The sequence below is a fragment of the Rhinatrema bivittatum genome, chromosome 4 (assembly GCF_901001135.1).
Source record: "Rhinatrema bivittatum chromosome 4, aRhiBiv1.1, whole genome shotgun sequence".
Taxonomy (NCBI): domain Eukaryota; kingdom Metazoa; phylum Chordata; class Amphibia; order Gymnophiona; family Rhinatrematidae; genus Rhinatrema; species Rhinatrema bivittatum.
The window spans coordinates 202757965-202785862 of NC_042618.1; the positions used below are offsets into that span (position 1 = coordinate 202757965).

Here is a 27898-nt window from a genome sequence, read left to right on the forward strand (position 1 = left end):
GAAGCATTAGAGTTAGGGTATCCCAACAGAAGAGGTTCCAATAATAAGAAAAGTAGTCCAATAATAAGAAAAGTAGTCCAAGTGCCTATAATTAAAAACTCACCTGAGCTAAAAGATTCCAATGTATCCCTGTCAACTGAAAAGCAGCATGTAAATGCAAACAAAAAACACACTTTGAAATGATTGTATGTTAATGCAAGAAGTCTAAAAAGAAAGATGGTAGAATTAGGATGTATAGTAGTAAATGATGACATAGACTTAATTGGCCTCTCAGAGACATGGTGGAAACAGAATAACTAATGGCATTGTGCTATACCAGGGTACAAATTATATCACAATGACAGAGAGAAGCATCTTGGTGGCGGGGTGGTGCTTTATGACCAGGGTGGCATAAAGTCCAACACGATAAAGATCCTGCATAAGACTAAACGTATGATTAAATCTTTATGGGTAGAAATCCATTGTGTGTTGGGGAAGAGTATAGTGATAGAAGTAAACTACCGTCCACCTGGACAAAATGGTGAGACGGACAGTGAAATGCTAAGAGAAATTAGGGAAGCTAATTAAACTGGTAGTGCAGTAATAATGGGAGATTCACTTAACTGGGGTAAGTGAAATAGGGCATGCTAGAGAGATAAAGTTCCTAGATGGAATAAAAGATAGTTTATGGAGCAATTGGTTGAGGAACCAATGAGAGAGGGAGCAATTTTAGATCTAATTCTCAGTGGAGTGCAGGATTTGGTGAGAGAGGAAACTGTGGTGGGGCTGCTTGGCAATAGTGATCATAATATGATCAAATTTGAATTAATGACTGAAAGGGGGACAGTAAGTAAATCCACGGCTCTAGCGCTAAACTTTCAAAAGGGAAATTTATATAAGATAAGAAAAATAGTTAGGAAAAAAAAAAGAAAGGTGCAGCTACAAAGGTAAAAAGTGTGCAACAGGCATGAATATTGTTAAAAAATACTATCCTAGAAGCACAGTCCAGATGTATTCCATGCATTAAGAAATGTGGAAGGAAGGCAAAACGATTACTGGCATGGTTAAAAGGTGAAGTGAATGAGACTATTTTAGCCAAATGATCTTCATTCAAAAATTGGAAGAAGGATCCATCAGAAGAAAATAGGATAAAGCATAAGCATTGGCAAGTTAAATGTAAGACATTGATAAGGCAGGCTAAGAGAGAATTTGAAAAGAAATTGACCATAGAGGCAAAAACTCACAATAAAAATTTTTAAAATAAATCCAAAGCAGAAAACCTGCAAGGGAGTCGGTTGAACTGCTGGATGATCAAAGGGTTAAAGGGGCACTTAGAGAAGATAAGACCATCGCGGAAAGATTAAATGATTTCTTTGCTTCGGTGTTCACTGAAGAGGATGTTGGAGAGAGACTCGTTCCAGAGAAGGTTTTTATGGGTGATGATTCAGATCAACTGAACCAAATCACGGTGAACCAGGAAGATGTGGTAAGTCTGATTGACAAACTGCAGAGTAATAAATCACCTGGACCGGATGGTATACACCCCAGGGTTCTGAAAGAACTAAAAAATGAAATTTCAGACCTATTTCAATTAATTTGTAACCTATCATTAAAATCATCCGATGTACCTGAAGATTGGAAAATGGCCAATGTAACCCCTATATTTAAAAAGGGATCCAGGAGTGATTTGGGAAACTATAGACCAGTGAGCCTGACTTCAGAGATGGAAAAAACATGGAAACTGTTATAAAGAATAAAATCACAAAACATTTAGATAGGCATGGTTTGATGGGACACAGCCAACATGGATTTACCCAAGGGAAGTCTTGCCTCACAAATCTCCTACATTTTTGAAGGGATGAGTAAACATGTGGACAAAGGTGAACCAGTAGATATGGTGTATTTGGATTTTCAGAATGTGTCTGACAAAGTTCTGCATGAGAGGCTTCTAAGAAAACTAAAAAGTCATGGGATAGGAGGTGATGTCCTTTTGTGGATTGCAAGCTGGTTAAAAGACAGGAAACAGAGAATAGGATTAAATGGTTAGTTTTCACAGTGGAAAAAGATAAACAGTGGAGTGCCTCAGGGATCTGTACTTGGACCAGTGCTTTTTAATATATTTATAAATGATCTGGAAAGGTGAAGGAGTTTGATTTTGTGAACGTCTGAAGAATGAGACGACTGAAAACCTTTCAACTAACCATGCCAGCAGTGAAACGCACAGCCATCTTGAATGTATTAACATTTGCAACGCAAACGGCATGTAATACGTAGTGACGCAGTTACGTACTAACATTTAGTGGAACGTGACTCCATTTTGGAATAATAATTTGTATTGTATTAATACGATCGCCGCTATAAAATGTCTAACACGTCAATTAAATGACGAAACAATAGTCTGATCATAAGCTACACCTACTAGAGGACCACGCTAGCAAATGCTTGTTCAGCAGTTTGTAAATTGTTTGTTCAGCAGAAAGTAGAACGCATGTGTGAAAGATAAGAACTGTAAGGTGTATAAAAGTTTGCTCCTGAGGGGGCGTGGCATGCAGTTGTACTAAGCCCTTGTCTTAGCTGCATCTTGCTGGCAATAAAAGTCTATCTTTACGGATCAGTTGTCTGGGCCTCCTTTCTGAGATTAGAGACGGTTACAGAAAGGGATACGATGAGTGTGGTGATCAAATTTGCAGATGACACAAAATTATGAAGAGTAGTTAAATCTCAAGCGGATTGTGATAAATTGCAGGAGGACCTTGCGAGACTGGAAGATTGGGCTTCCAAATGGCAGATGAAATTTAACGTGGACAAGTGCAAAGTCATGCATATAGGGAAAAATAACCCTTGCTGTAATTATACAATGTTAGGTTTATCTTAGGAATTACCACCCAGGAAAGAGATCTAGACGTCATAGTGGATAATACATTGAAATCGTCGACTCAGTGTGCTGTGGCGATCAAAAAAGCAAACAGAATGTTAGGAATTATTAAGAAGGGAATGGCAAATAAAACGGAGGATGTCATAATGCCTCTTTATTACTCCATGGTGAGATCACACCTTGAATACTGTGTGCAATTCTGGTCACCGCATCTCAAAAAGGATATAGCTGCACTAGAGAAAGTTCAGAGAAGGGCAACCAAAATGATAAGGGGCATGGAACAGCTGCCCTATGAGGAAAGGCGAAAGAAGTTAGGGATGTTCAGTTTGGAGAAGAGACTACTGAGGGGGGGAATATGATAGAAGTCTACAAAATAATGAAAGGACATGAACAAGTTAATGTAAATCAGTTATTTACTCTCTCAGATAATAGAAGGACCAGGGGCACTCCATGAAGTTAGCAAGTAGCTCATTTAAAACAAATCAAAGAAAAGTCTTTTTCACTCAGTGCATAGTTAAGCTCTGGAATTCATTGCCAGAGGATGTGGTTACTGCAGTTAATGTAACTGGGTTTAAAAAACATAGAAATGACAGCAGAAAAAGACCAATTGGCCCATCCAGTCTGCCCAGCAAGTTCCCACACTTATTTTCCCATATTTAGCTGTTTCACTGACCACCAAGTTCAGGGCCCTTGTTGGTAACTGTTTGATTCAAATTTCCTGCCAACCCCTGCCATTGATGCAGAGAGTAATGTTGGAGTTACGTCAAAGGTGAGCATAAGGCTTAATGGTTAAGGGTAGTAACTGCCGCAATAAGCAAGCTACCCCCTCGCTTATTTGTTTACCCAGACTGTGTAGTTCAGTCCTTGTTGGTTGTTGTCTGAATGCAAATCCTCTTTTGGATAAGTTCCTAGAGCAAAAATCCATAAACTGCTATTATGGTAATTAATAAGCAATAGTAGCTTGTGATTTATCTAATGTTTGGGTACTTGTGACTTGGATTGGTCACTGTTGGAAACAGGATACTGGGCTTGATGGACCCTTGGTCTGACCCAGTATGGCATATCTTATGTTCTTAACTCCATTAGAGTTCATCTAAGTGCAATTAGTGCATATCACCATGGTGTAGATGATACATCCATCTCTGTACAGCCTATAGTTGTACGTTTCATGTAGGGCCTGCTTCAGATGAAGCCTCCCCTAAGACTTCCTGCCGTGTCTTGGGACCTCAAAGTGGTATTAATCAGCTGACAAAAGCTCCCTTTGAGTCACTGTGCTCCTGTGATCTGAAGTATCTGACCTGGAAGGTCATATTTTTGGTGGCGGTAATTTCAGCATGCGGGGTCAGCGAGCTCCAAGCCTAGTGACTTATTCACCTTACACTAAGTTTTTCCATGACAGGGTGGTCTTACGTATGCACCCTAAGTTCCTGCCTATTTCCCAGGCTCTTTTCACACCAAGGCAAACAAGCCCTGCTCAGTTTGGACTGCAAAAGAGCCTTAGCCTTCTATCTGAAGAGGACAGAAGCCTATAGACAGTCCACCCAACATTTTGTTTCTTTTGTTAGGAATAATTTGGGCATTGCCATTGCCAAACAGATGCTTTCAAATTGGCTGACAGATTGCATCAACTTCTTCATCTTTGGGGCCATGTCAAGGCTCACTCTGTTTGAGCCATGGCAGTGTCGGTGGCTTACTTGCAAGCAGCTCCCATGGAGGAGATCTGCAGAGCTGTGACATGCAGTTCTCGTCACACATTCACATTGTATTATTATTTGGATAGGGATAGCCAACGCAATAGCAGGTTTGGCCAGTCTGTCCTTCGGAACTTGTTTGAGGTGTAGAACCCAACTCTGTTCTCACCTAGGGCCCATTGCTTTTATTCAGGCTGCCCCCACACCCCCGTTACAAACAAAAACCAGTTGTTGTTGTGCCTGTTGGCACTTATTTTGGTATTTTGTTGGTCCCCTTTTGTGTTGGAGGTAGCCTGTAGCTAGGATTTCATCCATGTGTGAGGACTGCCAACATGCTTGTCCTCGTAAAAAGCAGAGTTGCTTACCTCTAACGTGTTCACCAAGGACAGCAAGATGTCAGAACTCATAAAACCCACCTGCCACCCTGCGGAGTTGGGTTTCCACTACATTGGGTTTCTTTATTATTTTCTTCTCTTGAATTCTATATTATAAGTTTGAAGGGGACTCCACATGGACGTATGGTATAATGCATGCCGGAGCATGATCAATGAGGCTCAGTCAAAGTTCTAGAAACTTTGACATAAGTTTACTGTGCCGATGATGCCTCCCATGTGTGAGGACTGACATCCTGCTGTCCTCGGAGAACAACTGTTACAGGTAAGCAATTCTGCTTTCTTGCACTTAGACAAGCTACACTAATATTAGCTAGGGATGGGCGAAGCCTGAACCTATCGGTTTGGGCTTTGTTTTCGGCCCGCCGCAGGAAATCTCATGTTTCCCGCGGTTCGGGCCTTTAAAATTCAGGGAGACCTGAATTTCGGTTTAGCGCGCACTAACGGGGTTAGGCGTGCTAAACCCGAAACAAATTTTTCCCGAAATTTCGGGAAAAATTTCTTCGGATTTCGGACTCCCTGATCCAGGACGAATTAGGAAATTTTGTTGGAATTGCCTAATTCGTCCTGGACGAATGCACATCCCTAATATTAGCAGCTACTTTCATGTTAAGATACCTGTGTAAATATGTTGTCCGATTTAATGATTGTTTTATTTTCTTTGATTTGAAACTTCAGTCTTTCTTAGACTCCAAAGATGAATAACTTCCTCTATTCCTATATATATTTAAGCAGAGAATTTGCTTTTGCGGTTTCTTTATTTCTTTACTCTCCCTTATAATTTCTGCTTCCTGTACCACTGTTGTTTAACCTAGAATTTGGAATTGTTTCTTGATTCGCTTGTTTGTTTATTTTTATTCTTTTGACTTCCACCTGTCTTCTGATTATAAAGAGTGTTTTGCTTTGTATTATGATAAAACTTAATAAATATAAAGTGTAAAAAAAAAAGGAAATTTACTACTATGCTTTTTTATTGGAAGGATATAAGAAGTATAACATCTCCCGGTCTGTCCTGGGTATTATGAGAAGGTCCAACCTTGCTTGTCATGCCCCACAAAGTCCTATTTTCAAATTCCTATACCAGGGGTGACCAACTCCAGTCCTCAAAAGCCACAAACAGGCCTGGTTTTCAGGCTATCCCAATGAATATGCAGGACAAAGATTTACATGCACTGCCTCCATTGCATGGAATTGGCTACCCCTGCCCTATATGATGCATTGTAAAGTTTGAACAGGAAGTGTATAGAAGTACTCTAAAGGAGACCATTGGTGGCAAGTAAGTAGCTATTTCTCCTTGTTCTGCTACTGCTCTTGATTAATATTTTGTCCCATCTGTCATGTAGGTCATTACTCCCTGCATTTTGATACCTTCCATCACTCGCTTAGTGATGCACCTCCACTGCTGCCTGCTCGGACCCTGCGCAAGGTAACTGTTTCCAGAGGCTCAAATTCCACCAAGCAGAACCAGAACCTTCACTTTCCCTGAATACTAAGAGGTTCTCCTCACTCTTACAAACTACTACTACTACTAATCATTTTTATAGCACTACTAGACGTATGCAGAATTTCCTCAAAATCTGATCTGACTGCAGTGTGTGATCCGTTTTTAATTAAATCACATGCTTTTTACGCCAAATGGATTGAAATTTCCATCCCAAAATACAAAGTAACATAAGGTCAATTTTCTAAGGAGTTAGGTGCCTGACTTTGGGACTTAGTCTCCTAAATTGGCTCACTTGAAAATTTACTAGGGCTGAGTCCCTAAATTTAGGCTTCTAGTTTCACTGGGTTCCAAACTTTGGGATTCTAAAAAGTGAGTGGCTACTGGGGTGGACAGGACAAAAATGTTATCCTGCTAAAGTTAGCTGGATAACTTGTCTCATATATTCAGTGGGATAAACATCCCGCTGAATATACTAGCCTAAAGTTATCCAGTTGCATATAAACTGATAACTTTAACCCTAACAGGCCAGTTTTTAAAAATGGCTGGTTTGGCCTAAAGTTATCCAGCCGTATGTGGCCTGATAACTAGACACTTAACCAGATATCTTGAAAAGATATCCAGGTAAGTAGCACTCTGTAAAAAAAAATATATATATATATATAGATGCTGGCCTCCCTGCCCAGTTCCCCGCCCCCACCACAAAAGTTCAAAGTTCAAAATCACCTGCTATCCAGGAACTTCCCCCTCAACCCCTTGACATTTATAAATGTAAAAGATATCGGCACTGGACTCTCTCTCCCTTGCTAAATAGACTCAGTTTGCTTCAACCCACCAACCTTCCCCAGAACCTGAATCAGGGCCCCCGTTTACATCCCAGGATTGTGTTTTCACCAGAGTAATGCTGGATTCAAACAGAGTTTTTGAATATTGACCTCTAGCTGTTTATCACTGATTTTTAAACAGCAGGCATCTAACTTAGGAGCCTCAATCTAGGCAAATGAATAGCAAACCTAAATTTTAGGGTTCTAAATTTAGGTGAGTTTTAAGCTAAAAATTTAGGGACCTAATTTAGGAACTCAGCTTTTATTGAATATCAGCCTCATAGTACATTAAACGGAAGGAAAACTAAATGTCCATCATGTTCAATGTTTTTCATTTACCTTTATAGCAACCTTCAGGGGAAAACAAAAAGAAATGGTTTGTCATAGTAAATTTCCTTCCCCACTGGAGACATCTGCCTGGATTAATACCTAGGGTTTAAACAAATTATCAGAATCATTGATCTGTAGTAATAAATGCATTTGGTAGAATCTTCAATACATTTTATTTAGGAAGAGGTTTCCCTCTCATGGTCCCCTTAAAGATGAAGGGTACTATAAGGTTTGCAGTTGATATTTTATTGGCTGTAAATTATAATAGAGAGTCTTATAGGAATTTGGTATCTCCTAGCTGTAAATGGTAGAGGGGTTTTCTCCCAGGACAAGCAGGATTATAGTCCTCACATATGGGTGATGTCATCAGACAGAGCCCTGTCACGGAACACTTTTGTCAAAGTTTCTAGAACTTTGACTGGCACACTGAGCATGCCCAGCATGCCATAATCCCTGTGGCTATAGGGTTCTCCCTTCAGTCTCTTTTTTTCCGCGCTGCAGTTGCCTCATGGGTTAGGAGCTGTGTGAGATTTCTCTTACCTTTTTCCCTCACGGGAAAACTTGATGTTTTACTTCTTAAAAGTTCTCTAACAGGGGTCTCCCATCGCGCTCCATTTTCCTCCGACGCTCGGTGAGTACTTTCCCATGACTCCAGTCGGTTCCTGCCACCTTACCACTTGGTTCCCGCAGGCCACCGACCATTTTGCGCCCTTTTTATCAGCATGGCGACCGGGTTTAGAAAGTGCCCAGAGTGTCCGCGAACAATGTTCATCATGGACCCTCACACTGTGTGTGTTCTGTGCCTGGGCTCATCGAACAATGTCCATCGGTGCCCCAAATGACTCCAAAAGGCAGATGTGCCCATCTGGATAAGATGGAGACTCTCTTCAAATCAAGATTAACTCCCATCAACTTCTGCACAGTCATCACTGGTGAGTAAGAGTCCTTCCACCGACAAACCTCGCCGGGAGCAACAGGGAGACGGTGATCATCCATCACCAACGCCATCCAGGGCATTGGTAGCATCATCCTCGGTGCCGGGGAAAGACCGGACCGAGCACCGAGGGAAACATCACCACTGGCAAAGAAGCGATTCCACTCCCGGTGCTGTCACCAACATCGCAGCAGCATCGATGACCATCGAGCCGCCTTCAAAGAGGGCCCGTGCAGAGGAGCCGCCATCCTCCTCTGCACCCGAGACCCCGAGGAATTCCCCACCAACATCGGTGCCGGGTACTGTGCCTCCACAAACTCCTGTGGAAGAGCCAGTAACGCCTAGCCTATAGCTGCGCTATCCACACCAGCTTTCAGGGAGGAACTGGACATCCTTGACCGCCAGGCAGTCCTCGATGCCTTCCAGAATCTACAACTGCCAGCGATGCCGGCTCCCATACCGGCACCGACCCCAGAACCATCAATGTTTGCACCACTACTGGGCTGACTTGATACCCTCATCGGTGCTTTTACGACTCAGCCCGTTCCATCGGCACAGAGTCGGCCATTGAGACCTCCGCAGCTCCCCATACCCATTCCGGGTTCCTCGGAGGATGATGACACTACTTCCAGTCTGACTCCAGCTCCAGGTCCATCGATGCCGGAATTGCATCCTGGTCCATCGGGGTTCTCGGGACCTAAATGTCCACCGTTCCCCTTGATTCCATCGATTCCATCAAAGCCTCCATCAATGCCAATATACTCTCCTTCGAAGCCATCGAGGCCTCCATCGATGCCCACACATCCTGGAGTTTTGGACATTCTCCCTCTTTCCGGATCTTGACATGAGACTCCCTATGACCCATGGGAGGATGTGGATACAGATACCTCTAATTCAGAGGATTTACTCTCAGAGCCTTCTCCTCCAGATGAAAGATGGCACTCTCCTCCCGAGGACCTTTCCTATGCCAGCTTTATCAAGGAAATGTCAGAGACCATCCCCTTCAAACTAGTGACGGAAGAGGACATGCATCACAAGACCTTGGCGGTTCTGCAGTTTGTTGATCCCCCCAGGAAATTATGGCCATTCCAGTACATGAAGTCCTGTTGGATCTCCTACACTGCCTATGGGAGCATCTTGGCACTGTTCCTCCAATAAATAGGAAAACAGATGCAACATATTTAGTTCAACATGCCCCAGGCTTTCAAAAACCGCAGCTGCCTCATCAATCTGTGGTGGTGGAATCTGCACAGAAAAAGGAAAAGCGATTACATCCGCATTCCTCAGCTGCTCCTGGTAAGGACCAGAAATTCTTAGATGGACTGGGTCGGAAAATTTTCCAAGGCTCCATGTTGGTGTCCCGTATAGCCGCCTACCAGCTATATATGACCCAGTACCAAAGAAACCTTTGGAAAAAGGTCCAAGATTTCGCAGACTCATTGCCTCAACAACAACAAGAAAGCCTGACTGCCATTATCCACAAGGGCCTTGAAGCAGGAAAGCATGAAGTAAGAGCGGCATATGATTCCTTCGAGACTGCTTCCCATTTGTCAGCAACAGGAATCAGTGCCAGAAGATGGGCCTGGCTAAAAGCTTCTGACTTAAGACCTGAGGTCCAAGACAAACCTGCTGATCTCCCGTGCACTGGAGACAATCTCTTTGGTGATAAAATACAAGATGCAGTGACTCAGTTGAAAGACCACCATGAGACCCTGCCTCAATTGTCCACAGTCACAACAGACACTCCCTCCTCATCCCATAAAAGCATGAGAAGGGACCCCAGAAGACCATTCTACCTCTCATGCAAATACTATCCTCCTGCATCTAGAGCGAGACCGGCTAGAGCCCCTCAAAAGGGACATACACGTCAGCCAAAGCACCCAGAGCACAGCCAGCCCCACAAGCTGGTCCAGTCTCTGGATTTTGATGCGTTTCCAGAGAATAGAGGCCACTCATTGTTACGACTGTCGCTGCCCGACGTCTCCACTCTGCCCTCCTTACCTCTTTGGTGACACCTCCTGCGGTTGATGGACGTCTGGCTGCGCGGCGTCTGCCTGCCGTCCTCTCCGGCATCCCCAGTCCGGCTTGGGCGCTGCATCCCGCCATGTATCCCGGATACAAAAGCCTACTCTGTTTGCTAGCTATTCCAGTTAGCAAGGGGGACTCCTTACGGATGGAATTTGCTCTCCATACCTAGCTACTCTGCCTCTCCTTAATTGGACTTACTCTATCGGGGTACCCACTCCTCGGGGACCTCTCTCTTTTCTTTCAGGTCGCTGTCTGGAACCGGTACTCGCTCCTCGAGGGCCCATGTTCCCGGACTGCCTGAGCTCACTTCTGCTTGGAAGAGACCAGTGCCTACACCATCAGTGAGTTACCATCTAGATTCTCTCAGAGCTGTTCCCTGGAACCTCGCTCCTCGAGGGCCTGCCTCTACTCCAGCTTCTGTGTTATCCTCCGGGAGAAACCGCTGTGTGAGTAATCTACCAACGAGGCTCTATACCAGAACCCTGTGCATGCTCCACTGTACTCACTATTTCAGTTTCTCTCCACTACAGCACAGCTATTGAGGGATCGCTGTTCCAGTGTCCTGAGGGACTACAAGCCCAGCCGGGCTTCATCTCTACTCACTACTGCCACCTCTGGTGGCTTCTCAACTCTGTAAAAGATAATTCTGTGTTGTGTGTCCTAAAGCTGAGCCTGACCTGTGGCCCCTCACGGGTCATCTGCCACAGTGTCCAAGGGTCCACCCAAAACCTTACAAACAATAACACTCATCCATGAACCCAAACCCAGAAATACCCGTAGGAGGCTGATTGCGCCACTTCCAAAACAACTGGCGCCTCATAACAACAGATGAATGGGTAATTTCCATCATAGCCCAGGGTTACTGTCTAAACTTCCTCACAGTACCCCCGGACTCTCCACCCAATCCACTGTGGACCCGAAAAGACCACACATTACTTCTAGAGTCAGAACTTTCCACCCTTCTGTGAACCAGGGCTGTAGAAGCCGTCCCCCTGACACAGAGGGGCAGAGGGTTCTACTCACGTTATTTTCTGATTCCAAAAACATCAGGCAGTCTCCACTCCATCCTAGACCTCCGCAATCTCAACAAATTCAGAATGGTGTCTCTCTGCACCATGCTTCCTCTACTACAGCAAGGAGTACAGGGAAGTTCTCTGTTCTCTGGACATTCAGGACGCATACGAACATATCGCCATATTCCCACATCACCGCAAATACCTGCACTTCATGGTGGGTCACATACATTTTCAATACCGAGTTCTGCCATTCGGTCTGGCCTCAGCGCCTCGAGTGTTTACAAAATGCCTAGCAGTGGCAGCCACACATCTACACAGAAGCACCTTACATGTGTTTCCTTACCTGGACGACTGGCTAATAAAGAGTCGAGCCAAGGAAGAAGCTCTTAACTCTCTAAAGCTCACTACGAATCTTCTACACTCGCTAGGATTTCTGATAAATTACCAAATATCCCACTTTAATCCATCTCACCTCCTTACCTTCATCGGAGCAGATTTGGATACCACAGTCGCAAAGGCCTTCTTGCCCAACGACCGCGCAGACATACTCTCCAAACTGGCTACATCTCTGCACACAAAGAAAACAGCCTCAGCCCATCAATTCCTCACGTTGCTGGGCCACAAGGCTTCCACAGTCCACGTCACTCCTATGGCCAGGCTAGCCATGAGAATAACTCAATGGACTTTGAAATCTCAGTGGCTTCAAGCCACTCAACCTCATTTATCCCTGATCCATATCACCGACCAGCTGCGCCTGTCACTTCTCTGGTGACAAACATAGCCAATTTGCTGACAGGTCTACACTTCCAGCAACCAGTTTCTCAAGTGACCTTAACCACGGACGCATCCAACTTGGGTTGGGGAACTCATGTGAACAACCTTCAAACTCAAGGTACTTGGACACAACTCGAAGCAAAGTTTCAAATCAACTTCCTAGAGCTTCGAGCCATACGTTATGCTCTATATGCGTTCAAGGACTGCCTTTCACACAAGACTGTTCTCATACAGACAGACAACACAGTTGCAATGTGGTACTTGAACAAACAGGGAGGAACAGGCTCTTATCTGCTCTGCCAAGAAGCTGCACAGATCTGGGCCTGGGCCCTTGCACACTCCATGCATCTCCGGGCCACTTATCTGGCAGGCATACAGAACGTAGTAGCGGATCGCCTCAGTCGATGTTTCCATCCCCACGAGTGGTCTCTGGATCGCTGTGTAGCAAGCAAACTCTTCCAACGCTGGGGTCAACCAACCATCAAACTCTGCATCCGAACTGAATCACAAAGTGGACAGATTCTGCTCCCTGCACAGGCAACAAAACACATTAGCCATGGACGCCTTTCCTCGCCCCTGGAACACAGTCCTCCGATACCACTAATAGCTAAAACTCTCGTGAAGCTACAACAGGACAGAGGCTCAATGATACTTATAGCCCCATACTGGCCTCGACAAGTATGGTTTCAGATGCTCCTCGACCTCTCCATCCGAGAACCCATTCGCCTGGACAAAGCGCCCAATCTCATAACTCAAAACCACGGCATGTTATGCCACCCGAACCTTCAGACCCTATCCTTCACAGCCTGGATGTTGAAAGCCTGATCCTTCAACCACTCAATCTTTCAACTAGGATCTCCCAAGTGCTAAAGCCTTCCACACAGAAATCTTATCTTTCTAAGTGGAATAGATTTAACATGTGGTGCACGCAGAAAGGTATCTACCCCCTTTTCCTGCCCCACTCCATCTCTGTTAGACTATCTCTGGCACCTTTCAGACTCTGGTCTCCAGACTTCCTCGGTAAGAGTACATCGCCATGCCATCTCAGCGTACCACAAGGGAGTAGGGGATGCTCCAATAACAGCGCAACCCCTTGTGAGTTGGTTTATGAGGGGCCTTCTACAACTTAAGTCCCCTCTACGGCCACCAGTTACCGAATGGGACCTAAACATAGTACTTACAAGGCTCATATGTTCCCCATTTGAGCCTTTGCACTCCTGTGATGTTAAATTTCTTACATGGAAAGTTCTTTTCCAAGTAGCCATTACATATGCTCGAAGGGTCAGTGAGTTACAAGCACTTGTCACATACTCATCCTATACAAGGTTCCTCCATGACCGAGTGGTCTTCCGTACTCACTCTAAATTCCTTCCCAAGGTGGTAACGGTCTTTCACCTGAATCAATCTATAGTCTTGCCCACCTTTTTCCCAAGACCTCACTCTCACCAGGGCAAGAGAGTTTTACACACCTTGGACTGTAAACGTGCACTTGCATTTTACCTAGACCGCACTGCAGTCCATAGGAAATCCACCCAACTCTTTGTTTGCCCACTGGGAGTTGCAGTGGGCAAACAAACTCTCTCCAACTGGCTAGCAGACTGTATTGGATTCTGCTATGAGAAAGCAGGCCTTCCTCTTCAGGGACAAGTGAAGGCGCACTCAGTTAGAGCCATGGCAACGTCAGTAGCACATTATTGTTCAGTACTGATTGCTGAGATATGTAAAGCTGCAACATGGAGCTCTCTCCACACATTTGCAGCACATTTCTGCCTGGACAAGGAAGGGCATAAAGACTCTGCCTTTAGCCAATCCGTCTTGAAGAACTTATTTCCAGTACAAACCCAACTCCTTTCAGATCCACCTGCTGTGATTTTCGGGCTGCCTCATTTTTACCAACAGTACACCAGTCATTGTGCCTGTTGCACAAGTTGTACGCTGTTGGTCCAAACAAATATGAGTCAGCCTGTAGCTTGCTAATCACCCATATGTGAGGACTACCATCCTGCTTGTCCTGGGAGAAAGCAGAGTTGCTTACCTGTAACAGGTGTTCCCCCAGACAGCAGGATATAGTCTTCACGAAACCCACCCGCCACCCCGCGGAGTTGGGTCCGAAACCGTTTTCTTATTTTATTTTTTCGCTTGCACCTTTTGCTACAAATGAGACTGAAGGGAGACCCCTGTGGCCACAGGGATTATGGCATGCTCAGTGTGCCAGTCAAAGTTCTAGAAACTTTGACAAAAGTATTCTGTGACAGGGCTCCGTGTGATGACGTCACTCATATGTGAGGACTACATCCTGCTGTGCTGGGAGAACACCTGTTACAGGTAAGCAACTCTGCTTTATTGGCATCTGAGCTCGGTCAATTATATTCTGTTCATGGCTTTAATTAAGGGGCAAGGTTTAGCCCTGTTTTATGACAATATATCTATATGAATGTCTTGTCTGATGAAATGGAGTATGTGTGTGTGTGGGTGGCTAGACGTTTACTTGTTTTTATTTGTAGTTAGAATTATTTTTATGTTTTTTGGTGGTTGTGTCATTGGTTGTTAGAAGTGACATGGTGGGGTTTGTTTTAATTGAGATGTACTTTATTATGCATTTATTTTATTTTATTGTAACTCATCTAGAGCATTTGATGTTAAATGAAAAGTAAATTTTAAAAATGCTAAGGCACCCCCTAGATGACACATGACCTCTATGGTGATCAGTTTAAAATCTCTTATCTGAGCCTTGTTTGTTCTGCCTGCTTTAGGCAGAACAAATTATGGTACAACCCACTGCATCTACACTGGCACTGGCTTGATGCCAGTCGATGTAATCTATAAAGTAAAGGAGGAGTTGTTTTTTTAGTCAAAGTTGATAATTATCTGCTCACATTTTACACACATTTATACAGTGCATACACTGTTCATGTATATAATTACACATCCTTTTTGCATCCTTTCACCCAATCATACCTAAGTGTAGAAAATTAATACAGTCCCATTTCACATCCTTATGTGCCTACTTTAGACAAATGTATTGTACATACTCTATGCTCCCAGATACACATCTATGCATGTCCTCACTATGAGGCATTCAATAAATAGCTTATAATATGTGTAATTAAGATTTTATCTTGTGAAAGTTCAGATTTAGGCTTCCTTAATGCATGAGATCAGAGCTGAGCTGTGTGACTGGCTTGTAGCATGTGCTAACCTGATTTTATCATTTTTCACAGTCTCCCCTCCACCCTATCCCTGCATCTCCAACAAGCCCCCAGTCTGGTTTGGATGGGAGTAACTCCACACTGTCGGGCAGTGCCAGCAGCGGTGTGTCATCCTTGAGTGAGAGTAACTTTGGCCACTCCTCTGAGCCTCCACCTCGCACTGACACCATGGACTCTGTTCCCAGTCAGGCCTGGAACACTGATGAAGATCTTGAGTCTCCCTACCTCCCCGTTCGCTACAGTATTTCTGAGCCCAATGTCCTGGAATCAATCAAATCCCAGCCATGCCGAAGCCACTCGGCACCCACGAGTGTCATCCCTCAGGACACCATGGATCCCCCAGCTTTACCACCAAAACCATACCACTCCCGAACACCAACTGGGGAAAATGAGGAGGAAGTATTGAAGGAAGAGGTTCGACGCCAGCCACGATCACGCAAGTCCTGCCAAAGTGCTGCTTCTGCTGGCAAGGAGGAGCAGGCCAGAGTGGCATGGGAGCATGGCATTAAAGAACAATAACTCCCTCTCGCAGGACTCTCCAGGTGCTTTGGAATCTGATGACCACTCACATGGTCTACGATGAGGACTTGAGAGTGGGAATCCCAGTGGAAACTATTCCTTCCATTCTACTGCCGTGAACTCATCTGTGGCGTCTGTACTGTGATTGTGCCAGCATGCCATGTTGCTGCTTTCCTTGATAGAAATACTTTTTATTTATTTAATTTTCTTTTATTTTTTATTCAGAATTTTTTTCTTGGGTGGGAGGTTCCCAGTGCAGCAGGCAGGAGCTTCAGTCCTTCTGTGGCACTCAGAACATCAAAAAGGTGGCTAATCTACTATGCCACAGAGAGATCTTTCACCAGTGCGACAGGAGCTAGGAGAAGTGAAGCTTAGGATTATAGGAAGAGTTGGGGCTCACAGTTTTGGTGTCCGGCAGAAACAGGAGCAGCTGCTCAGGGAATTAAACTCCTCTCCACCAACTGTGTCTCCCCCACATCTCAGAAAGGGTCTTAGTGCCATAAGTGGCACTATAAACCAGATCAAGAGGTTGAGGGTCCTACATGTATGTCTAGTATGTATGGAAGGGGCTGGTGTGCATGCCACAGCTATTGAAAACTGGTGAGCAGATCTGCCGAGGGCTCTGTTGTGATCTTCCTGCTTTGGCTGTGGTGTGTTGTTGTGATCGCACTGTTGTAGTATTGGCAGCTTCCGTGTTAGATGTTTGATAGCATCCAATGAATACTGCCACCTTTGCTTTCAGCAAGGATGTGTTTCTTCATTTGATTCCCTGTTTGCAACTGTTTTCTTTCACTTCCTTAGCTCAGTCCTGCTTTTTTCCCAAAGGGATCAAAACTCATAACTAAGTACTTGTGCTACAGACATAGCAAGGACTATATGAACAGAGGGGTTATAGTTGCTTCTGGGTTGGGGTACTAACTGTGCAGTAATGCCATCCAGTACAGTCTGCAGTGTGACATTGTGTTTATCACAATAGGAAATTAGAACTACACTTACCAGAATGTATTGAGATCAGTTACATACAACAAGTTGTCTAGAGAAGTCTATTCTTAATATCTAGAAAGAGCTGACCTGTATGTAATTTGTATAAAGAGAAGTTGTGCTTGACCCAGACATGGTCTTAAAGCATTTCTGCCCCTATTAATGTGCCTCACTTTTCCCTTTAGATTGTGATCCCTTAAAATGAAGGGAAAGGAAATGGTCCTAGGGTAAAGTTTGGAAGCAATAGTTTTGCTTTCTTTCAGCTTCATATTTTGAAGTGCTTTACACTGCTATGATCTTACTGGAAGATCCGTGATGATGCATTATAAGGCCGTCTTCAATAGGGTGTCTGTTGTAAAATGGGGTTCATTCTGTGAAACAGTTTAAGGAATTTACAGCTGATTTTAAATGCCTGCTGTCAAAAGGTCTACAACCAGTACATTGTCCTGTAGGGGGTGGGGGAAGGAACACAAGTACAACTTGTGCTTCAGAACTTTGACTTTAAGGCAAAAGATAGATTCACTGATGGGGATGGGAAAACTTTAAAGTCCTTTGTACATATGGGTCACATTTTGTGCTTTTCATGATGGACTCATTCCAACATGTCCACAACATTGTCCTTGTAGTGCACTGCTAAAATCTCCAGCCACGTGCTGTCTTTTCTTTTAATGTAGAATGAGTCCAGCTCTCTCCAGTGTGATAACACATGGCACCACTATCATGCCATTACAACAGTCTTGTTATTTGACTTTAGGGAATTGTTGGGCACAGTAAAAACTGGCAAGACAGTCCCAACAAGAATTTGAAACACAGTCCATTTCTATATCATAGGTTAATTGTCTTCAGATATTTCTGCTGAGAGGCTTGATGTATCCTCAGCCTATTATAGTTATTAAGGGCTTAGGTGCCTTTTCCATGGCCAAAAATATATTTAACCTGCTTAACTGTTTCCAGATAAGTAGATTTTTAGCTACCTAAAAGTAAATGTATACTTTTGGCAATACAGAAAAGAGGTGTTTGGGGATGTATGCAAACATTTCATTTTCAAAATTGTGTCCATGCTACTAATGTGTGTACTTAAAGACGCATAACAAACAGATATTCAAGCACTGCTACCTTGTGTTTGAAAATCAATTGGGTTTGTTTGGGATGAAAGTGCACTCGTACATTGCCAATTAGGCACCCTATTGAAAACATACCTGTAAATGTTTATGGATATTCTGTGAGAACAAGTCACAACCAAAATCACTTGCCAGAGATAGAAAAATATATAGAAAATATTGTGCACCAGCCACAACTTTTAAGAGCTGAAGAAAACATGATGAGGTCAATGTTCAAAAGACTTGTCGAGCTAGCTTTGGGAACTAGCTGGATAAATCTTTGGGGTTTAAATTGTCCCCTTCCCCACTGAGCAGGGAAGTTTTGCGCAGATAGTTCTTTACATGCACAAAATGTATGCGCACAAAATGGGACGGGGCTGGAAGTGTCAGGGATGAGGTAGAACTTTAGCCAGTGTATATAAATATTCAGCGCGCACTGGCTAAAGTTCTGTGGGTAAGTCTGGTCAGAAAAATGCATGTCCTAAAGTTACCTAGGTAAAGTTATCTGTGTAACTTTATCCAGTCATATTGAGCAGCAAACGTATCCCACTGAATATCAGAGTAAAGTTACACGCATAGTTTTACTCAGATAACTCACCTGTTTGCCAGCTTTTGGAAAATTGACCTCTGTGTTTCCCTTTTATTTTTGCTCTTTTGTCATATTTATTTTGTTTGCTCTATTTTTACTTTTTTGCTTATATTGTCTTTTTGGAGGTGAAGCAGGTTTCTCTTTTGAGTGACAGTTCTCTTTTTGACTCCCTGGGTTCCTTCTCTCTTCTTTTGTACCCTCTCTTCCTTTCCTTTCCTTCATTCTACCCAGAGATTGAAGTGGGGGGAAAAGGTTTGAGTGTTCTCCCTATAACTGGGTCCTCATATCTCTCTTCTCTTATCACAGGTAAAAGAAGGATAGATGCAGATATTGGTAGATTTTTAGGCATATGGGATTTTTCTATATCCATCTCCTGCATATCATCACAAATTGAAACTATGGTGTCAGTCATATCTACATTACCACCCAACTGGCAAAAACAAACAGTGGAAAGTTAGTTTTTAATTTATATTTTAAATATGGCAAATCTTTTACTCTTCCTTCGTGGTTGGTCATTGCTTCCTTCACTCTGGGCGATCTCTTTCACTGCACCAGCCTCATCACAAATGTGCTGTGCTTGCAGCCAAGAACTATTCTTTTACAAAGTAAGGGTAAACACCTTAGGTTTTGTATCCTCTAAGCCCCCAATTTAAAACTGTATAATTTTTAAATATTTATTCTTTATATAGGAGAAATGAGGGCCAAGATGCTCTGAGAAAGAAGTGCAGTTACCAGGGCTACATTTAAAATTACAGTGTCCATAGGCAGACACACAGGCTAGAGAGATTTTCCCCTAGAAATCAGAGAGCAGTTTTCTGGCACCTTCAGAATTTGGCACCTGAGGTACGTGCCTATTTGCATGTACCTAAATTAGACCCTGACAATTACTTACAGTAAGGAGAAATTTTAACTTACCTGATAATTTCCTTTCCTTAAATCTTGCTACACCAATCCAGACATGAGGGTTTTTCTCCCCATGCTACCAGATGAATTGACATCATCTCTCATAGTTACCATTGTACAACTCCAGCAAAAGCCAGTATGTTTAGGTCAAAGCTATGAAATGCTAAAACTACTGACACAAAGAGAAACTTGTAAATAACATAAAGCATAATATCTAAGAGTGACTTCCAATCAAAAATCTTCTGGTTAATAGGGAAAAACAAGAAACGGAGAAAGAACACGTGAACCTCCAGTTGTCCTTCAGAGAAGATCGAGTAAGCACTGTAATCCAAAGTACTCCAAAATAAAAACCTGCACAGACCCAACGTCCAAGGAGGGTCATGAACTGGTGTAGCAGGTTTCAAGAAAAGTAAATTATCAGGTGAATTTACAATTCTCCTTTCTTATCATCTCCCTGCCTTATCATCCTGCTACACTAGTCCAGACACATAGGAAGTATCCAAACCCAATTAATCTGGGATGGAAGAAATGAGGGCCAATCTGAAAATAGCAGCCACAAAGGATGTGTATTTATATCCAGACTGTAATTCCTAGAGAACATGTGCAAAGAAGACCAGGTGGCCTTCAGGGAACAGCATTAGGGCTTGCTGAAAAAGAAGCCTGAGCTCTCAATGTGTGTGCCTGAAGGTTCTACAGGTGCTGACAAACTTTCAGTACACTGAGGGGATTGCTTTTGTGCTACCGGGCTTGTGAGACCCTGCAAAGGATGGAACCTGACACATTTCTGAAAAGATTAGAGATTTCTATACATCAAAGAACCACCCACCAGACATCCAATAACTGGAATGACCTCTCAGAACTATGACACTAGATTTTTGAAAACACCAGTAATAACTGTCTGAATTAAGTGGATCACAGAACCCAGCTTAGGTAAAAAAAAAAAAGAAAACTGGTCTACCAAACACTAAATCTAATGAGAAGACCAGAAACTTGCCTCCATCAGCAGATCCTTCACTCTTAAAAGGCTGGTATGATGACCACTAAAGCTTTGTGAACCCAGTTAAGATCCCAACAAGGACCTAAAAGGAGTTTGAAGACACTACACCCCTCAGAGAAAAATGAGAAATCTGTGAGATACAGCAAGCATAACTCCCTGGACTGAACCTCTGTAACAGGTGATAGTAATCATTAGAACCGTCAAAGAATTGAAGTCCAAACCTTTATCCAACCCCTCATGGAGAGGATGACAAATGTTGGGAATATCTGTATGATAAGGCATTACAGACCACTCCCTCCAGTGTGCTTCAAACTGATGCCAGAATAGAACTTAACTGTTATATAGAACAATACCAAATAGAGTGCCATACAATTATAGACATGAGACCTTCATATAACAAAGCTATAAAATTGCCAAATCAATGTGGCAACTAATAGAACATAAACAAGCGAAGCAGAGTTATTTTGGACTTTCAACAGAGTGTAAATAACTAAGAGAAAACACCCCTTCCTATACAATTGTGTCATCTCAAGAGCCAAGACCATAAGATAAAACAGAGCTGGATCTTTTGCGAGTGTCAGGCCCTGATTTAAGAGACCTTGGAGACCTAGAGATTACATTAGACACACAACCTATAAACTGACTAGGTCCTCAAACCAAGGTCATCTTGGCCAAAATCAATTGAATGACCACAGGTCATTCCATTGCCTCCCAAGATCCTCCCTAAAAGAGGCCAAGGAGACAATGTAAAACAGCTCTCCCTTCTACCATGGATAGACTAGAACATCTAACCTTTTGGAGCCTTACTCTCTGCGAGAACTAAAGAACCAGAGGGCCTTGGCATTATTGCAAATCGACAAACCACTATCCTCTAAAAACCCTCCTGGCTGATCTCTCTCTACAGGATACAATATGTATCTTCCGAAAAAGTCAACTCCAGCTTCAGCTCCAGCTATTGAAACATTGAAGGCTTGTTTCTTTGGAAATCCTCTGACTCTTATGTGCCTCCCTGCCTGTTTACATAAGCAACTGCTATGGCCTAGACAATGAAGGAAAATGCATGAAAAAAACAATCTAATAGCCCTGTTTGTTGATGACCCACAAGGCTGCTTTGTGGGTCATCACCAGACTGTACACCAGGAAAAGTTGTTGGACACCATGAGGCCTTCCTGGTGGGACTTGGCTGTGTCAGATGTCAAGGTATGGATGAATTATAATCTCTTCCTTTTGTATGAAAGCTGCTACTACTATCTGTACCTTGAAAATATTCTTGGAGCTGAGGTGAGACCAAAGGGGAGTGCCCTAACTGAGACCATTTCTTCACAATGCAACAAATAAAGGAACCTTGTTGCATAGCCACATACTGAAATGGGAGACCGCTGCACATCCCTTTCAAATCAAGGAAGGGTCTGTAGGAACCGTACAGCACTGAAACAACAAAATTAATGCCCCACTCGAGAGTAGCTAGAACTGCCTTTCTGGCACATAAAACACATGAAAGACCATAAAGGTGTCAGGAACTGAAGTGGAAAGATCAAGGATTCCACCACAAAGTAATTGATGAGGGTAATTGCCTTCAGGCATTCGCTAAGGAAGGAAACCATCAACCTTCTTCAGGTGGAATAGCTAGTCCCAGTGGAACACGTCACTCATCTCTAGGACATATGGCCATTTAAAAAGACCAGTTTTCTCCCCTTATTGCATAACAATGGGAAGTCAACTTCTTCCCTGATGACTTGCTTCTTCTAGGTCCTTTAATAGATTTACTTTGGAGAAAGTATCTGCCACCCAGTGCCATAGTCACAATGGGTCTTCATGCTGAAAGTAACAAGGCTACATATTTAAAAATACAACCTAATAAGATCATAGAAGGCAGGAAAGGACAACCTTTCATGCACCAAGAGTTCAGGATGCACAGTACCAAAGAGCATCATGTTTCCAAAAGATAAGGGGTGAGATAGAAGGTGGGAGTATCCCCTTCCAGCAGTATTTCTCCCTCTCTCAATCTGCCCATCTTGTCCCTGCCACTTTGTCTCTCAACTTCATACATTTGCCAGCAGTCTCTCAATCCTGCCACCAGTCTCTTTCTCAATCCCCCAACCCTGTCCCCGCAAGTCTCTCTCAGTCTCATCCTGTTCCCACTAGCCTCCCTCTTGAACCTCCCAAGTCTCTTTCAAACCTTATCCCCCTAAGTCTGTCCTCCCATCCTTTCCCTACCAGTGTTTCTCAATTCTCCCACCAGTTTCTCTCTTTTAATTCCCTCACCCTGTCCCCACCTGTTTCTTTCTCATTCCTATCCCGACCTGTTTCTCTCTCATTCCCATCCTGTCCTCTTAATCTCTCAATAAGCCCACCCTGTCCCCACCAGCTTCTCTCTTAATTTCATCTTTCCTCACTAATTGCTCATTCCTACCAGTCTCACTCTCAATTCCTCCACCGTCCCCACCAGTAGCTCTCTCAATCCTCCCACCCTGTCCCCACCTGTCTCTGATCAGCATCTCCCTCTTTCTCTCACACATGCTCTGCCCAATGTGTCTGTCTCTTGTCCCCATTAGTGTCTCTCAATCCCCCACATTCAGTCTCAGCAGCCCCAGCATAACTTTCCCCAAACTCCCAAAAAACAATGACAGGGGTACAGAGGTTCAAGCATTACCCTCCCTCCCTATTCTGCTACTCTGCTTCTTCTCTGCCCACCATTTGTATCTCCTCTACCCTACCCCTCTTGCTTGCTCTCTCTTCCCCCCCCCCCCCCCTTTGCCTTCTCGCATACATCATCCACCATTACCACTTCTGGCTCTCATACATCCAACACCTCTCCAATATTCACACCTTTTAAAGTCCCTCCCCCCCCTCCCGAAGCATTCACTCTTGCATTGCCATCCCTCCATCCAAGTCCTTCCCCATCCAGTCACCATCTCTGGCTCTCTCACCCTTCCCATCATACCTCTAGCTTCCTTTCTCACTCCTGTCCCTGTCACTCACTCTCCCTCTCTCCTTTTCATCCCCTCTAGCTCTCTCTTGCCCTTCCATTCATCTTTACAACCTATGACTGTTACTCACCCTTACCCTCCCTTCCCTTTCACACCCCCCAGGCTGTCTCACACTCAGCTTCATCACCACCAATTGCCCTGTCCTGACACCATTTCTATTTCTTCACCCTCCCTCAATCACCTCCACTTTCTTGCATACATACCCTCCCCTTGGCTTTCTCACACCTTTCTACTGTCTTTCCCCATTCTTTTGAGTCCCTTCTACCCCCATCATTGGCTCTCTCAAGGCCCCCCCCCCCCCCCCACATATTTCTCAATAAAGCACATGATCCCAGCCCCTTCTCCTTCCATTTCCCCCACCCAAGCCCTGGTCCCCTCACCTGTTGCAAATCAGGTGGCAGTGTGGACCTTGTGGAGGAATAAGGTGCAGTACAGTCCAATTTGCATTGCTAAATTCTGGGAGATGGGGAGGGGGAAACATCTTCCCTTCCTTCTTGTGCTGCCCCCCCCCCCCCCAACTCTTGCAACATTCATCCCATTTCATGTTATTGACCTCTGAAGCATTCATCCACCCTTGTACTGCTTTTCCTTCAAGCATTCAAACCCCTTCCAACATTCATGCACTGCTCCCCATTTCCTCCTCCAACATTCATACACTACTCTACAAAGTATTCATTAATTACATCCCCCCCCCCCCACCTTTCCTTTGCCACAAATTATTCTGGCCTGATTGGAGCTCTGGGTGACTCCCTCCTCCTCTTTACTATCAACTGAATCTCAAGTCTTGTGAGCATAGTGGGCTGCTGGGCCTGGGGCTGTCTACTCCAGTTCCTTCCCTGCAGATAGCAGCCCAGAGAAGAACCCTCTACCCCAGGCAGCAGGTGGAATGAGGGGTTGGACAGGATGGTAAGGACTAGAGCAGGTTCTGACTATCTGTGTGCTGTCCTGTTGACTACTGACTGACCAGCGACTGAAAATCTCAGGGCAGAGTCCTGATACATTTTTCCTGCAGGGCTCCGCACTCCTCCCTTCACAAAGCCTCGGTAAGCACAGAAGGCTCAGTGAAAGATTCTGGGTTGAAATCCCCTAGCAATGAAGGGTTGGGGCCCAGAGCTAATTCTGTGCAGGTTTCTCCCACAGGGAATGACAAAAGGAGCTTCCAATGCTATATGCCAAAAATCTGAAGGAGCCATAGGCAGGAGCAAACCACAGGAGACCTTCAAAATGGTGACTGTCAAAGGAAAATTGCATGGTGTTCAGCAAGGAATTCAAGCACTGCTTCCACATATGGAGCCAAGGATCTAGCCTCAGTCTCTGCTGCTTACCTGCTGCCAGACTCAGGGCCCTAGGAGACTCCTTCAAAGCAACCTGGCTTCTGTCACACAGGCAACAATAGGATCTAGCTGTTCTGTCTGAGTGCTGACTCCCTCGGCCCACAGTGTCTGCTGCACTCTGACTGCCGGAGGAAATATGGACAGAAAAGCAATGTGTGAGGGGAGCTAAAAGAGGTGGCCACTTCTATTGCATTTGCTTCAGACACACAACCCATCTTTTTTGGGACCCAGCATGGCTACCACTGCCAACGCACTGATACTGACAGTGGGACTGCATCCAATGGCCCTGTGCTAAAGGACTTTCAAGGTCTTACCCGAAAACCAGTTTTTTTCCCAGCAACATGGTGCAGTAGGAGTTGGTGATGAAAGATATGCACTGAAAGCTGCCGGGAGCCATTGCTCAGCCAGCAAGGTGCCCTGACCTTCAAGGATTTATGCTCTGACTTGAGCCAATCTGCGGAGCTGCCTTCTTTTTTTAAAATCACAAATAGAGAGGAAGAAGTAGGAGGGGGTGAGGAAAGATTCTTTGGAGGATCCTTCCAAGCTTTATAGGCTTCCACCCCCAACTCTAACAAACCTTCTGAGGTTCGGAGTCTCCTTAAAAGGCTTGCTGAACTGAAATTTCTCAACCAGGCTCGGAAAGGCCAAAACCTGGGGCGCAGATTTTCAAAGGGGTACGTGCGTACCCCCCGTAAACCTGCCCCAAGCTCCCCCTGCACGCGCTGAGCCTATGTTGCATAGACTGCCGGCGGGCGCAAATCCCGGGTCTTTCCTGGGGGGCGTGTCGGGGAGTGTCGCAGCCAACGTGTCAATGGGGGCGTGTCGGGGGGGTGTGTTGCGGCCAGAGGCAGGCTGTGCGGCTCGGCGTGCACAGGCTGCCGATTTTGGGCAGCCTTGCGCACGCCGACCCCGGATTTTAAAAGATACGCGTGGGTACACGCATATCTATTAAAATCCGGCGTACTTTTATAAAATCTACCCCTGGGAGTCTCAAATCCTGCTGCACCAGACCAAAACATCCTGCCATCTGCTGGAGAGAGAGAATACTGGCTTTTACTGGAACTACACCATAGCAACTACTAGACATGATGTCACAGAATAAGATGTATTCTCTGCCTCTATCTGCTAACAGGGAGAGTAAAAACCATGCGTCTGGACTAGTGCAGCAGGATGATAAAGAAGCACCCTTTTTTTGATCCGGCAGTTTCCTCCTGTGCCTTTGGGCTTCCAGCTCATTCAGAAACAAGGCTGGGATCTGGCACCATGAGCCTCCATTCACAACTGCCCTGGGATGATTTCTCCCTAGTTTATAGCCTTGTCCCAGCTCATTTCCAGTCATTCCAGTGACAGTCCTTGGCTGAGGGCCATGCACCAACCAGAGCTCCTTCCAGAACCCTATAATCATGCACCCTTAAATCCAGCCTCCAAGTGTTTCATTTACCATTGCACAATGACTGTGGTTTCCTCTCCCATCCCAGCATCCCCAGCCCTGTCTGACACAGAGACCAGAAGACCTAAGCTGGGAATCAAATCCAGGTCTGCCTCATGGCTGTGTACAGCACTGCCACTGGGCCAGCCCATACAGTAAGGATTTTAAAACCTACGTTTTGGATCTGGTACATACAGCATACCAACAAGAAGGCTTAGCACTCATATTTTATAGTAACTGAGTCACAGGTGTACCGAGACTGGAACATACCTGTGCACTGCGGAGAAAAGTCAAATAGCAATGCTACCATAGGTGACCATACAGAACATGTTTATTCTGAATATCCTAAAATGTACTCTGAGGTAATTTTCAAAAGGTTTTACATACATAAATAGAATTTTGACACATGCTACTTTTATGTGTGTAACATCTTTGAAAATTCACTCCATAGGGCTGAATTTTCAGAAGGTTTTACACATGTAAATGGATTTTTAAAGAAGGCTACGATGTAGCCTTCTTTTACGCATGTAACGCCTTTGAAAATTCACTCATAAGGAGTAAGCTACTACATTGATTTGAAAGCAACAGTAATGATAGATTTTTTCCAACATACCACTCTGCCTGCCTCTTGTCTCCAGTGTTTCCTTTTTTTGACATCTCCAGATCGCTCCTATTTTTGTCTTATATTTTATTTATTCCATTTTTGCTTTTTGAAATAAAAAGGTATGAACTGTTATTGTCATGGTCGCACCCCTGTTTAAAAAAGAAATTCTCCTTTCCTGATTTCACTCTTTAGTGCTGTATTTATATTTTACCTATATCAGTGTAGTGCCTTGCTGTAGGCCTGATAATAGTAGAGCCCTGATTTACTTAACTTCATTATGGTAGACAATGTAAACACTGGGCCACCTGATAGCCCAGCAGCCGTGAAGGATCTGCCATACAGTAGACTTGGGTTCAATTACTATTTTTCTAGTTCCTGTTCCTTAGATCCACAGGGACTGGGATAGCTGCAGAAGCAAAGATCATGGTCCCTTTCAAGGGAGGACATCCCAGCCATCATGCAATAGTTACATCTACTGACTAGGCTTGGAGTGCATGCATACCAACTGCCAAATGAAGTCATGACTGGTGGCCCTTGCCAAGGACTATCACTGCAGTGACTGGGCTACAAACGGGAGAGGAAGTGGGTAAAAAGAATATTAAAAAAATGTAAGCATTAATCTCAGGAACAATATATAAATTAAAATTAAAGAGGAATCTTAATGATTTTGTTTGTATTCACAACTAACTAATGTATTTTTAACAAACTGTCATACAAATGCTTAGAAGCAGAGCTTAACTGAAATCTAACTTCAAGTATATAAAAAATATCCTCTCTGCCTGTTCAGCAGTATAGCATAATGCTGTAAATTTTTAGAAGGGAGTTTTTAATTTCTAATTGAAAAACAAAAAGGTATTTTCTCTTAAATTTCAGGGCTTTTTTTTCACCCTGTGCAGGGACAGATTAGTCTGCTGCTCCTAGGCACTGGTTCACTGCTGGTGCCATGCTGCTCTCCAGCA

General features: G+C 44.2%; 1 protein-coding gene across 4 annotated transcripts in view; it reads left to right on the plus strand.

The window, feature by feature from the left end:
- DOCK3 (dedicator of cytokinesis 3) overlaps positions 1-20547 on the plus strand; it is a 1203328-nt gene extending 1182781 nt beyond the window's left edge. For all 4 annotated transcript variants that reach the window (XM_029599541.1, XM_029599543.1, XM_029599542.1 and 1 more), the window contains 2 exons: positions 6281-6363; positions 15506-20547. In XM_029599541.1, coding sequence (XP_029455401.1) covers positions 6281-6363; positions 15506-16012 — 590 coding nt within the window. In that variant the 3' untranslated portion in view covers positions 16013-20547. The remainder of the gene's footprint in view (positions 1-6280; positions 6364-15505) is intronic.
- The last annotated feature ends 7351 nt before the right edge of the window (positions 20548-27898 follow it).